Source organism: Psammomys obesus, unplaced genomic scaffold (genome assembly GCF_907164565.1).
Source record: "Psammomys obesus unplaced genomic scaffold, mPsaObe1.curated_primary_1811, whole genome shotgun sequence".
Lineage (NCBI taxonomy): Eukaryota > Metazoa > Chordata > Mammalia > Rodentia > Muridae > Psammomys > Psammomys obesus.
In genome coordinates, this window is record NW_026591086.1 from 37,365,572 (window position 1) to 37,379,208 (window position 13,637).

Here is a 13,637-nt window from a genome sequence, read left to right on the forward strand (position 1 = left end):
ACACACACACACACACACACACACACACACACACACACACACACACTTTGTACAGAGTAGTAGACCATTCGTGAAAACATATCCATTGATCCTTTGCTTTCATATGATGCATGGAAGTAAATGAATTCAGTGATATTCAAGTGTGTGTTAATGTGATAAAACTCAGATAAAATTACGGTGCTAATGGCTGTACTTCATGGGCAGCGGAAAGAATATACAGTCCAGAATATATGCATCTAGAGACTGTATCATGGTGAGCTCTGTCACTTCAGCTGTTACTTTCTAGATTTGGCCATCTGTACCTTTGCTGAGTGTACCAATAGATAGTGATGAACAGTTCTGAGGACTCGTAATGAGGTTTATTAATATTTTACCATTATCATTGAATATTTGTGTCAACACATATAGAATGCATGAAAAACCATCATATATACTTTCTGCAGACACTAATTTAGAGCATACATGTACGTGTAAGGTACCTACTTTAAGTAACTGTGCAATGTGATTGTAGACTGAACGTACAGCAATATCAAGACACGAAGCTCTCACATGCACTGTGTGAGCCACATGAAGTGCCCAGCCTTTGTCATGGATTCTCAGAAAGGAGCAACCCTAAAATAAATTAGAAACAGAATGAAAAACAAGTCACTACTTCGAGGTAAGTAAAACCCCGGCTTCTCAGTTCCATCTGTGATGTAATCTGGAATCTTGTAATCAAAGAAATAAAGTGGAGGGCTGGAGAGAGAGCTCATTGCTTAAGACTATATACTGTCCCTGTGAAGGACCTAGGTTTAGTTGCCAGCACTCCCATAGCCCTCATGACCCTATGTAACTTCATTTCCAAGGGATCTGACTCACACCTCTGTTCTGGCCTGCAAGGGTACCAGACACATACGTGGTATACATATGTGCATATGGGCAAAGGACTCATACACACACACACACACACACACACACACACACACACACACACAAAATGTACATCATTTAAAATATATAAAAATACAGAAACTATGTAGACAGGCACATATATACATATATATCCTTTCATGAATTAATTTAGCATTTTAAAGGATGATTCTTAGTTAGCACACAGCCCAAGCTGGTCTCAAACGATGAGCAAATCCTTTTTGTCTCAGTTTCCCTCGCCCCCCAAATCCTGGGATGATTGTGAAGAAACACCTCACCTTGTCAAAATTCTGTCTTTAAAACGTTTGATTTCTGTTAGTCTTGTTGGTACACATCTTGAATCCTAGGACTTGAAAGGCAGAGAGAGGCAGGCAGATCTCTGTGATTTTTAAGGTCAGCCTGGTCTACATGAGTTCCAGGCCTGGCTAGTTTACACAGTGAGATACTGTCTTGAAAAACAACAACAACAACAGTAAAAAGAGTCTTATTTCTATTTTTAAATTGATCACTGAGGAGTAATTATGTCACAGAAGAATAAGATAATTCACTCCCTACGCTAAGTAGGGAAAGCTAAGTAAAATTGAGGGTTTTTTTTTAGTATTTTGCATAGCTTATACATCCATCCCCCACCCCACCCCCCTGGCAAAGCAACAGTTTTGTAACACCTTAGAGACATATTTTAATCATCACAAAAATTCATACCAAGAACTTCGAAAGATAAGCTAGCCATTGGAACTAAAGTGACATCTTTTAAGGGAGAAAAGTACCTAATGGTTACTTGAGGATAAATAAGATATGTCTACTGCAGCACAGCAGACAGCTTCAACTCCTTGGGGAAACTTTATGCACTGAAGAAAATGGAAGACAGGCTGGATCCTTCAAAAGAGTACCCCCGAAACAAATGTGTATTATCGCTGTAATGATTAACATTCGTGGTAACGTGGACATTTTTCCTTCCATGTGTGTGCGTGTGTGTGCGTGCATGTGTGTGTGTGTGTGTGTTGTTTTTAAACAACTTAGAAAGTATTTGAAGAAATGCCTGCATGTGTACTGCAAGAACCTAAGCCTTTCTGACAACAAATACTTGAAGAAAAAAAAATGATTTAGATGGGAATTTAAACAACTGTTTATAGACTCCCTTTAAAAAGACAGACCGACCCAGGGGAGAGGGCCAGAGGGCCAGAGAAAGCAAACTGACAAAGAAAGAAAGTGGAGACATCGTCATTCTGTCCTGATGCCTCCCCTGGAGTCTAACGTTAGAACAGTCAGCTGGCCTCTGAAGAACTCTGCTTCCTTTGTGAAACCAAGGAACTGGAAGTGTGTTCTTCATCTGGTCACTGAGACTGACAGCTAGTCATTCTGGAATGGCTCTGCCTTAGTGTTCTGCACTTACTACCTCTCTCAGGACACTCTTAGCTGTCCAGGGCTTTGTCCTCATACCTTGCCCTTGTTCTCCCCTTACGCCCCCCCCCTTTTTTTTTTTGGTCACCTTCATGCAAGCCAGAGTTCTTTGAGAAGAGGGAACCTCAGTTGGGGAAAATGCCCCCTTCCCCACAACTGGCCCATTTGCAAGCTCACTGTGGGCAGTTTTCCCCACAGGGAGCTGCCTCAAGTGTTACAAGAAAGCATGCTGAGCCAGCCAAAAGCACCATTCCTTCAAGGTCTCTATTTCAATTCCCACCTCCAGGTCCCGCTACGAGCTCCTTCCTTTGACTTCACGTTGTGACAGATTGTGACCTTCCCAGGTTGCTTTCTGTGATGGGGTTTTGTAACAGCAGCAGCAGGTCTGAGACACATCTCCTCCAGTGCACTGAGCATAACTTTATCAGAGTTCCTCAAAGCCAAGAGCTATGAGTCATTCTGTCTCCAACATGACACACAGGTTGAAAGAGTGAAGGGATGACTGAATGAGTGAGTGGCTTGCCTTATGAATACATGGCTTAATTTGGTAATCTATGAAGCTATTTAAACAATAAGTAATTAGTCAGACTTCATTGTATTTTTTACGCTTAAAGAGAGACCAAGACTGTTCTAACAAAGGAGATAAAAGGGACTGCAAGTGGTCCATCTTGCTCTTAAATATTCGGGTCTGAGTTGTGAAGTCATTGCTATGTGTTTGTATTTTTCAGTCTTAGCAGACTGCTGAGTTGATGCGCTGGCCAAGCATGTACTTTAGACTTTAGTCTGAAACCATTCTCAATAAATCAGGGCTTCTTTCTTTCTTTGTTTATTCTAACTTTCTTCAAGAGCCTTCAAACAGCATTCTCTCCACCCGGCAAGTGTGACTCTTTCCCTTATTTACCCATGAGCACTGGCACACAAGACAAGTTATTTGGTCAGTGGCCACTGGCAGCTAGCCTTATTTTCTACACATTTCTGCCCAAATGTATCTCTTAATAGGACCTGAAGTGGGCATTTGAAAGTATTCCAAATCTTACTAGGATTATGAACTGAAAACACAGTTTCATCAAATACAGCCTTGGTCTGGGAGGATTCTGAGAGCAGACCCTGAAAAATTCAACTATTAGAAAGTAGAGAACCAATATGAGTTAGCTCTGGCTTTTCCTCAATCCCAGTCTACCCATACTTAGCAGCTCAGAAGAGACATAAACATTCTGAAACGTTTCAGCTGAAGAGAGAACGTGGAAGATAGCTTCCTTTCAGCCCTCACATGCTTCCTATCACAGCTGGGCAGAAAGCAAGCCTATAAAAAGCGTGGTTTGGGAGTCTTAGTCGTATCAGCACCTACGCCATACTAAAGCATACCTGCGATGATATTTTTTTCCCAGCAGTAGCTCTTAAAATAAAATGTAACGGTAACATTTATTTAAAAAGCACTCTAAAATTTTGAGTTTTATTTCTTCGTCTTTTAACATAATGCATGGGGCTGTAGATGAGAAATCCTTTTACAATATATCCGAGAATATACCTGACAGAATTCTTACTCCCTTAACGACATCCTATGTAAGATGAGTTCACAGGACAGAAAGTACACAGTTAGATCACCTATGCTCATGCTTACTGCGGTTCAGTGCTCAAGGTACCTTAAGACAGATATAGTACAGAGGTTAAATGCACAGCACAGAAGCAGGTGCTGCAGCTGTCTCTTCCTCAAGGACAGCAGGGCTACAGACGTCATGATTGGACTAGGAACTCGGCAAACGACTTTCTGTAGGATCATTAGAGAGAGCATAAAGCACTGCATGCCTCTGTTTTCTTTCTCCACATGGTAAAGGCAGGACCACAGGGCAAATGAAAGGAAAACGGTAGGAGTTCTCAGAGAATCTGCCAACTGTAAACTCCTATAATAGTTCTTCTTTCCTTTTCTCGCTCATCTCTAGCACTGTTCTCTAGTGTGATTTAAAAGACATTAGCAGAGGAAATTAAGGAAAGCAAGGGCGTGTTGACTGTTCAACAAGTTTGGAATTTAAAAAAAAAAAAGAAAAAAAAACCACCTAACATTTCTGACTTTCCTGTATCAACAAATGCAGTTTCTAAAGAAGGTATCATCATGTGTAGACTAACTATAGGAAAGTTTGCAGGAAACATGGGCTAGCTAACTCGCCACCATATTTTCTTTCAAAGCACACTTATGCAAAAGAAGTACCAAACGTAAGTTTATTTGTTTTCTGAAATCCACCAGTTGGCTTCTTCACAAAGAGGCGTGTTTCCCATAAGCCACATAATAAAATAGGACAAGGGAGACATTAAAACGATGGAAGTAGCTTGAATGTTATGGACAACAAGCTGTTTAAAAACTGTTTCATTTTAAGAGGGACAGATGTCAGGATGCTAGTGAAAACATCTTCCTCTGCTTGCTCCAAAGCTTCAACCTGTCCTCCTCAGCTTCACCCTGACTGAGATCATTCTTTCAAGTCCTGTTCTTCCATCTTGATCCTTGGTAGGACAGAAATCTCTCTGGGATGGGCCCTTTCACATGCTGCTCACATTTAACTTAGTCTGTATACATTAAAAGGATCTAGAATGTGCAGAATTTACAGAAAGAAGAAAGAGAAGAAGTGAGAGGTTCTGGGTAACCAAAATGAAACCCAAAAGTTTACCTGCTTCAAAAACATTGCTATTTTGTCTAGATTTAGAATTAATTACAAAAATTTGCCCTCATAGAGTGGCTTTACCTTCCATCCTCTAAACACTGACTTCATAATGATGTTTGCCCAGTTGTCAAGAGAAATGACCATTTTTTTTACCATTGCGCAGGGGCCTGGGGGTTGAGACAGAGACAAAACAGATGTTCTAGGAATGCCAAAGTCTGTCTCTTTCACTCAATACATGATTGCTAACACACACACTGTCTACAAGATTAAAATAAGAAAGAGCCCATCTGTGAGACCTGCCCTGGCTGCTGTTTGCAATTTAGTTAAGTTCACTGACTCAGCTGATGTAGGGGTGAGGGTCAGATTACTCAGTGGGAAGAGTTGAAGTATTCCTTTTAAGAATACTGATCAGTGTCCTTGCTGAGTAAATTCATATAAGCTGGGGTGGCCTTAGGGCATTCTTTTTATCTGAAGACATGCCTGGGTTTCTGGGGAGAACATGCATGCTGGCTAACAACTTCTATGCATCCAATCAGAAGAAATCATTTTTTAAATCCCAAATTCAATGTAAAACATCCTCTTTTTTAAAAACCAATAAAATGAATACTACCAGGAGGAGAATTGTTAGCACAATAAGGCTTATTCGATACATACTAATGCTAATAAAACAAGACATTAGGTTAACAGTCAAGCTATACTACCTGAGAACAAAAGCTCCTGGAAAGAAACATACTTTACACAGAACTATCTGTGAGCCTGATCAGCAGATTTGACCTTCAGTGACTGGAGAGTCTGAAATGCCATGGCTCCAGAGCCAGATTACTTTCAGCTACACTGTACCCTCTCACCCTAATAAGCATTTACTGCCCTTTTCTATAGGTGGCCTAAAAATTTTGTGATTGTTAGGTAAACTTTTTGGAATGTAGAAGCAGAACCCATGTCTCCATCAACCGAAAGGCTAAGAATGCTGCTATATACCATCTAGGCCAACAGCTGAGGCCACCTCACTTTGCTTTACCCCACCTATCTGATGGACCTAACCGTATCTTTCAAAAGTGTCTTGATTCATGACTTCCTTCATTCTGTTACCATGCAAATTATTATCAAATGGAATTAAGGCTAACCTGAATCTGTTCCTGGGCTGGGGTCTCTCATATCTGGCTACAGAATAAACTGTGTCATCGGTTTGAGATTTTTTATGTCAACACGGCAGCGCACACACGAGGCAGTACAGTACCCAAATGAGTACGGGAACTCTCTTATTTTGATTTCTATTTCTGTGAAAAAGACAATGGCCAAAAGCAGTGTGGGAAGGAAAGGGTTTAATTTCATTTTGTGGCTTCTGGTCCATCATCCAGAGAAGTCACGGGGAGCTCCCTGCAGGACGCTGGAGGCAGAAACAGAAGCAGAGGCAGAGGCCAGGAAGAAATACTGCCTGCTGGCTTGCTCCCTGTGGCTTTCTCGGTCTTCTTTCTCATAGCACTGTGGACCACAGGTGGCAGTTCTCTCCGTGAGCCTGCCCCTCTCATACAAGCCATTTATCAAGAATATACCCCACAGACTTGCCTACAGGCAATCAGATGGAGGCATTTTCTCATTTGTGGTTCTTCTACGATAACCGTAGCTCGTGTCAAGTTGACAAAGAACTAAGCAGGATGGAGACAAAAAGCTTTAGCTGGAGATGTCTGCTCTGTGGTTCAGCTAGGAGCCCTCAACAAAAGCAGGGCCATTTTCTTGTCCCCCGTGTCAATCTCTTTGAATGTCTTCAACCTTACACATCTCTCTGCTTCCATGGCCAACTCTATATTACTGCTGAAAAGCAAAGAGGTGGGCAAACTTTTGAGTGCGTCTTAGACCGGAGCTCCACTGCTTTCTAACTGGAAAGACAAAACATAAATTCATTGCCCAGGGTTTGAAAACTCATCTGTTTGCTCCAAAGAAAACTCAGATTTCACCATCAGTCTCCAAGCATCCTTCTCTACCCAATAGTCTCAGGAAAGGTCTACAAGTACAGAAAATGAAGACACCCTCAGAATTCTTTGAAATCTGCTCATAACTTACATGCTAAACTGATGTTTTTAATAGTTTGAATTAACACTGGGTATAAAGATGGAAAAGCATGAAGAATGAGATGAAAGAGATGTTAATAATGAAATAATTACATGTTATTAGGAGTTCAAGAGAAACCAAGAGCCAGAAGACAAATTCACAACTGATTTTTCAAAATGAATGCTGAGAAATTTTCAGTAATTTAACATGGATCGTATATTGGTTTTCCATTAAAATTTCTTCAACATACTACTAACAGCTTGGAAAGTATCTCTACTTGTGAGGCTTTTGGGGGGACATTGTGGTTGTTTTATCCAAAAGCATCTCTGTGGTTTTAAATGCTTGTATGCAAACTCAGACTTGAAGGGTGGTGAATTAATCATTGATGGATCCAGAAATTGTACAGCTTTCCAGGTGATAGAAGCTCAATGTATGCTTTACTAACCTTTTAATAAAGACACTGACATGAATAATAAATCTAACTTCCCTTAATATGCACACACAATTTTCAGAATAGTTTCAAGGACGAAGATTTGCATTTTTATACAAAATATTGCAGCTTGAAACTTAAAGCATAGGAAAGAGCTACCACTAACTTTTGGAGTTAAACAAGTTGAACATAGAAAAAACAGCAGAGTTGTAGGTAGCAAGAGCTGAGTTGTGGGGAAAAGACCTTCAAGTAAAAATGGGTAAATTAAACATTTGACATCTGAAAAAAATTAGCTCTTCTTTGGAAAGGTGGCTCAGTGATTAAGAGCACTTGCTGGTCTTACAGAGGAGCAGGGTCCAATCCCAAACACTCACATAGTGGCTCACAACCACCCATAACTACAGTTCCAGGGAGTCAAATTTCAATCTCATCCTCTGCAAGTACCAGGCACGCATGTGGTACATGCACATACGTGCTTACATTCATCCGTACAGGCAAAGTGCCCACATACTTAAAATAAATAAAGTAAAGTAGATCTTAAAGATTCTCAACAGAAACAACAAAATAGTACCTTGGTGAGATAATCGGGACATTAGTTAAATTGACTGTGGTGATCATTTCATAGTACTGAAGCGGATTACATATTTTAAATACACACCATTTTTCAGTTCTCTCTCAACAAGGTCAAAAATAACATTACACAGAAACATACACATGGGCTAGCACAAGTTGTATTCTAGATAGAGTTGGCAAAAATACAAATGCAGCTTATTCTACCAGCAAGAATTGATTTCTAATCCTACGGTCAGAGTGGAAGAAAACAAAGCCGAGAGGGGACAAAATCCCACGGAATAAGTGTTCATGATTCCTATTTTCCAAAGTACTATCACAGTATCTTCCAAATTTAAGTCTTCCATAAAGCTGTAGTTTTCTACCAAAGCAAGGTGAGGAGGGGCTGGAGAGATGGCCCAGTGGTTAAAAGCACTTGAAAGCTCTTGCAGAGTACCTGGACTCAGTACCCAGGGTCGGCAGCTCATACTAAACTGCCTGTAATGCCACCTCTGGGGGATTTGATGATCTCTTCTGGCCTCCACAAGTACTGCACTGGTGAGCATACACACACATACTTCAAACCCAAAATTAAACAAAAACACTATTTAAAAAAAATCATAATAAAAACTGAGATAAGTATACTTGAAACATTCTATTGCTTTAAATTTATAGACGAGTAATGGTGATAATTGGACACTGTTATTCAAAAAGAACATTTTGTTTTCCAGAAAGGAAGTGTGCAAGGGGGTGATTGAAAGGACACATACAGGTCTTACAACTAACAGAACAAAACCTCCCCACTCTTTTGAGACATTCCATTCTTCTCCCTAAACTGATCCCAAAGAGTGCAGGCCAAATGTACAGATACAGTCACGTGTGCCAGTTCAGAGCTCAAATGGCATGCCTGGGGAGCCAGAGATGCTTCAGTTTCCGTTATCCATCGATCACCTTGCAATGCTCATTTCATCCTGAGAACGTGGTACTTACTCTTGTACTGCTCTGGCTATGGAAAGGGCCGTGGATCCAGTTTCATTAACGCTATCTAAGGTCACATTTGGCAGGTCATCATCATCACTGTCACTTTTACTTTGTCTGGGAGATAGGCCTCGGGGGTCCATTTGTGCTGGGAAGAAAAGGCATATATAATGAATTAAAATTAGTGTGCAGAACTGAACTTCGAGCTGGACGGACATCGAGCACAGAATCACTCTCCTGTGCATTTCCCGCAAACAGATTCCCAGACACTAAAGGGACCAGCATCTTATGGACTGTTCCTGTGATGAACACAATATCTACATCAGATCCCAAGAGTTCCAGGCATGTGCCTAGAACAGAAGCCACAAGGTCAGTAAATGGTGATATTGCCCAAACAGCGAGGTCAAAGCTAATTGTGTAGTTCCTGAGTAACGTTTCACCCCCTGGCTTCTCTCCCTGCTTTCTTCTGCTGCCAGACCTCCAGCCATGCCACTTTCCACTAGCACTTTCTCTGGAAGAAAGACAGCATGAGGTAGAAGAGGTATTATTTGCTTCATGCTCTCATAAGAGGTTAAAAGAAGAACAACGTTGACATGACTAAAATAACATTTCAGGCTTTTCTCCTTTTGTGTGTGTGTGAATTGTTGTCTCACAGATTATTACTGTTTCAGGGAGAGCGGAAACTTGACTACAGAAAAATGGCAGAGGTAGAAGCATCAAACATTTCTGATATCTGTTTACTTGTGCTGAAAAGTGTGCATTCATCTCTATCATGACTACAGCTTTCAAATAGACATTTCCAAATCTGATTCTCTTCCTACCATGAACTTGTCCAAGTAAGAAGCTGCTGTTCTGACCCTGTTGACTAGTTCAATGAGGAATTTAATGTAATATCACACAGACTTTTTTCTGCCTTTCCCCCCCTCTATGAGTAGCTTTAGCTACTGCTTAAGACTGCCTTCTGTGCTTTCCTGTCTCAGAAAACACGCATACCTCCCCAATTAAAAAAAAAAAAATGTCTGTACACAATTGTTAACCTAACCCACTCAGCTCCAATTCAGATCATCATTCATCAAAAGTGCCCAAGAAAGGCTTCCCAAACCACCATTGTTTGCAAAGGAAAGCAAAATGTACTTCATATCGAGGTTACAATGACATTTGGGTACAACTACATTTCAAATCATGATTACAATGGCAGTTGGATAGAAGCGTATTGAAAATTACGGTTAGAATGACATTTGGCTAAAATTGAGCAGAAAGATACTTTTTTATTTTTCAACTAATTTTTTTTATAGCTGTACATCATGAACTCCCAAGGAAATGCTGATATTTTGCCAGGTTTTACCAGGATTAGGCAATTTGTGGTTGTACACAATATTTACAACATGGCTAAAAAAACTAACCCTAGAGGGTCTGCACAGATATCTAACTGAAGGAGTTGGCATTCATTGCATCTGGAGAATGCTAATGTGGCTGACACATTTTCTGTCTCTCGTCCCTGCACATGAAAATGCACCTTGTGAAAGGGGATTGCTTGGTAAACATCATCTAAATTGATTCAAAACCCCTGCAATAGCAGTCTTTTAATGTGGACAAATTCCTCATTGCTCTCCACCCAATGATTCTGGAAGTATCTGGAAATACTTTACCTGTCAAGACCAGTGAGGTGGGGTGCTGTTTGGGTTACCTGGATGTTACTGCTATATTGAAGATGAGAAGTCAGGGACCCTGCTAAATATTCTACAACACTCTGGTCAGTCAGTCATCCACAATGAAGAATTTATCACTCTAATTTTCAACTGTGCAAAGATTGATCATTTTCCCTAGAGAGTTAAGATTTTAGGCAAATGGACGTGTTCCGGGTACGGTGTTCAGTTGAATAAATATGTCCTCGTTTCAAAGTCACTGACAGGGAAACACAGATACACATTAGGTCACCTATACTCTCTAACACTGTCCTCAAATAAAGCAATTCACTGTCTTGCGACACTGCGCTGAGGATGGTCTCAGATACAGACTTCACTTGCTCACATGCCAGGGGTTATGCCAATAACCAAGCAGAACATAGTACAGGACCAACAAAACAATCAAACAAACAAAAATACCAAACAAACAAACAAACAAACAAACAAACCAATTAAACCACTATGACCAAGCAGAACATATCACAGGACCAATAAATAAACAAACAATGACAACAACAACAACAGCAAAGAGCTTTTCCACCTTATCAGTAAAAAAGACACCTCAGGAGTGGGATGATGCAGATTTTCTCAGTGTGAAGCTTGGGGGTCTATCTTGAGCTGGTAAGACACAGCATTATTGTCTAATTACTCTAAAAATGTATTATCGTATATTATTAAGATTCATATGGCTCTACTCAACAAGCTGGTTCAATCAAACTAACAAACAACATCATTTCATGTTACTTAGTGGCACAGATTCTGGCTAATGTGCCCTTAAGTGAATCCATTCTCCTGCAAACATTATAGACCGTGCTACACAAACTAAGATGGCTATGGCTACAGAGGCACAAAGTGATCCAGTCTTGTGTGCCGGGACTTTTGTTGTACACACTGTTGAGTTATTGACTGAAACATTGTTTAGCAGCCCATGGCTATACTGGAAAGATATTGACCAGCTCACAGGCTGGAAGGCATAAGGACTCAAGAAAGACATAAGCATTTTAGCTAGGAATTCACCGATGTTTTTCTCTAGTTTTGTTTGGTTTGTTCCAGTGTGACTCATCTAATGACTGCTTATAACTATGAAAAAAATCCCAGCCAAGAAAATTAATGACAGATCCATCTAGGCCTCCACCTCCTCACTGCGTGCTTCTATATGGGCCTGTAATGTCAATAGTTGACCACTGAAAGTTGCCGAAACATTATATCCAATGACACCTTTGCTAAGGTATAAAACGATCAGCTAAAGAATAGAGAGTATTCTCATGGTGCCATTTTGTCCAGAACAGCCAGAGTTCTCAAACACCTACAACTAGAGGAGGGATGAGGTGGCTATGCAAGAGGCTGAAGGTCAAGCAAGCCTAGCTGTACAAAACATCCCCAAAATGTGGGGAGCTGTAACATGAGTCATCTAGATTGCGTGCTGTTTATAGCTAAACTTCAGTATAAAATATGCTAAAGAAGTCATCTGTTTGGATGTACTTTTTGGGAGGATCGTGCTTGAGGACTTCTTTCCAATATTTTCAATAAATACTATGAAATACATCTGCTGCCACCATGCTGAGAAATTCTTCATACTCATATCCTCAGCCAAGCTGAGAAAATAATCAGAAAGGCTTTTTCAAAATCTGCATTGCTGATGAGGTCAGATGATTAGCTTATCTACATACTTGCATAATTCTACACTATTTTTATTAAACATGGAATAGGGACATCTCATCTGGTTAACCTCCATTAGTCTTTGCACATCTGAGCCCATGTTAGGACCCCCTAAGTCTCTCAGCACTCATGTAGGACAATGCAAACATTTCCTGGGCAACTAGAACACACATATCCTCTCCCATTCAAACACTTTCCCCCGCCCTCCCTGTCTTCCTGACTCTTTCTCACACACTTACTCTAACACACAAACTCACATGTATACATATATTCAGAGTTCTCTAAGTTTAGAGAACAAAGAATTTATCTTTGAGCTTGATATAGCGGTATATACCTTTTCTCATACTCAACAGGCGGAAACACAAGGAGATTTCTGAGTTCAAGGCCAACCTGGTCTCCAAAGTGACTTGCAAGCCATCAAGAGTTAATGGTAAGATGCAGTATCTTATTAAACACGCAAGCACACACACAAACACACACACATGCCCTCATATTAAAGATTTCACATATTTGAAACTGGAAAAATGGACTGGGATGTTTGGAGAAACTTGGTCTCTTGCAGTTGGACTTGTTCTGGACAAAGCCTGGGAAGACAAACCCGACACCTGAAGTTGAGCAGACTGATTTTCAATTACCATCTGTGGGAGATCAGGACTGTGCAGACTGTTCTGTGCCGCACCCTTAGGTGGCTGCTTTTGACAGTGGCTCTGCTGGACTCTGTGGTCTATTGTGGCTAAAGCACATCAGTTAATGCAACACAAAGGGGGGGGGGCGTGAAAAGAATGTGTTTGTTGGACATCGTGTTCTAAGGGGTGAGTAGCTGTGGGATGGAGCTTGAAGAGGCTTAGAAGAGAGGCACTGTTTAGGTGGTAAGTTATCTGAGTTTCATTAGCTATTCACATTCCAGCCACCAGAAGACCACATCTGGACCAGGCATGCCCAGATGAGGCCAGTGTGAAAACTGCCTATCTTAACCCATTCCAACTTCTGACCCATGGAACTGTGACCACATAAAACAGTTGCTATTTTAATCTATCTCATTTAGGGCAGATAATGCCTTTTTAGCAGTGTAGATAAACAACAGCAAGCCAGCCTACTCCTGCATGTTCTTTTTGCCAATGACCATTCTGTGTTTAGTGACAAACACCAAAGCGGGACTTGAAACTACCTGAAATCCTCTGTACTTTCTGCTCTGTGGTTAAAGCACTTCCTGTGTATTTCCATGTGTTTCCTTGTGGGAAGCATCATCTTGGAGCCTCAGCATTGCTCAGGTATGGGGCAGAGTGGGGCCCTTTGTGGCCTCTTCTCTAAGCTGTATACTTG

At 40.8% G+C, this 13,637-nt stretch overlaps 1 protein-coding gene across 6 annotated transcripts in view; it reads right to left on the minus strand.

Moving 5' to 3' along the window:
- The window catches only part of Klf12 (KLF transcription factor 12), a 431,501-nt gene that overhangs the window by 121,841 nt on the left and 296,023 nt on the right, over positions 1 to 13,637 (minus strand). For all 6 annotated transcript variants that reach the window (XM_055609629.1, XM_055609631.1, XM_055609626.1 and 3 more), the window contains one exon: positions 8,983 to 9,118. In XM_055609629.1, coding sequence (XP_055465604.1) covers positions 8,983 to 9,118 — 136 coding nt within the window. The remainder of the gene's footprint in view (positions 1 to 8,982; positions 9,119 to 13,637) is intronic.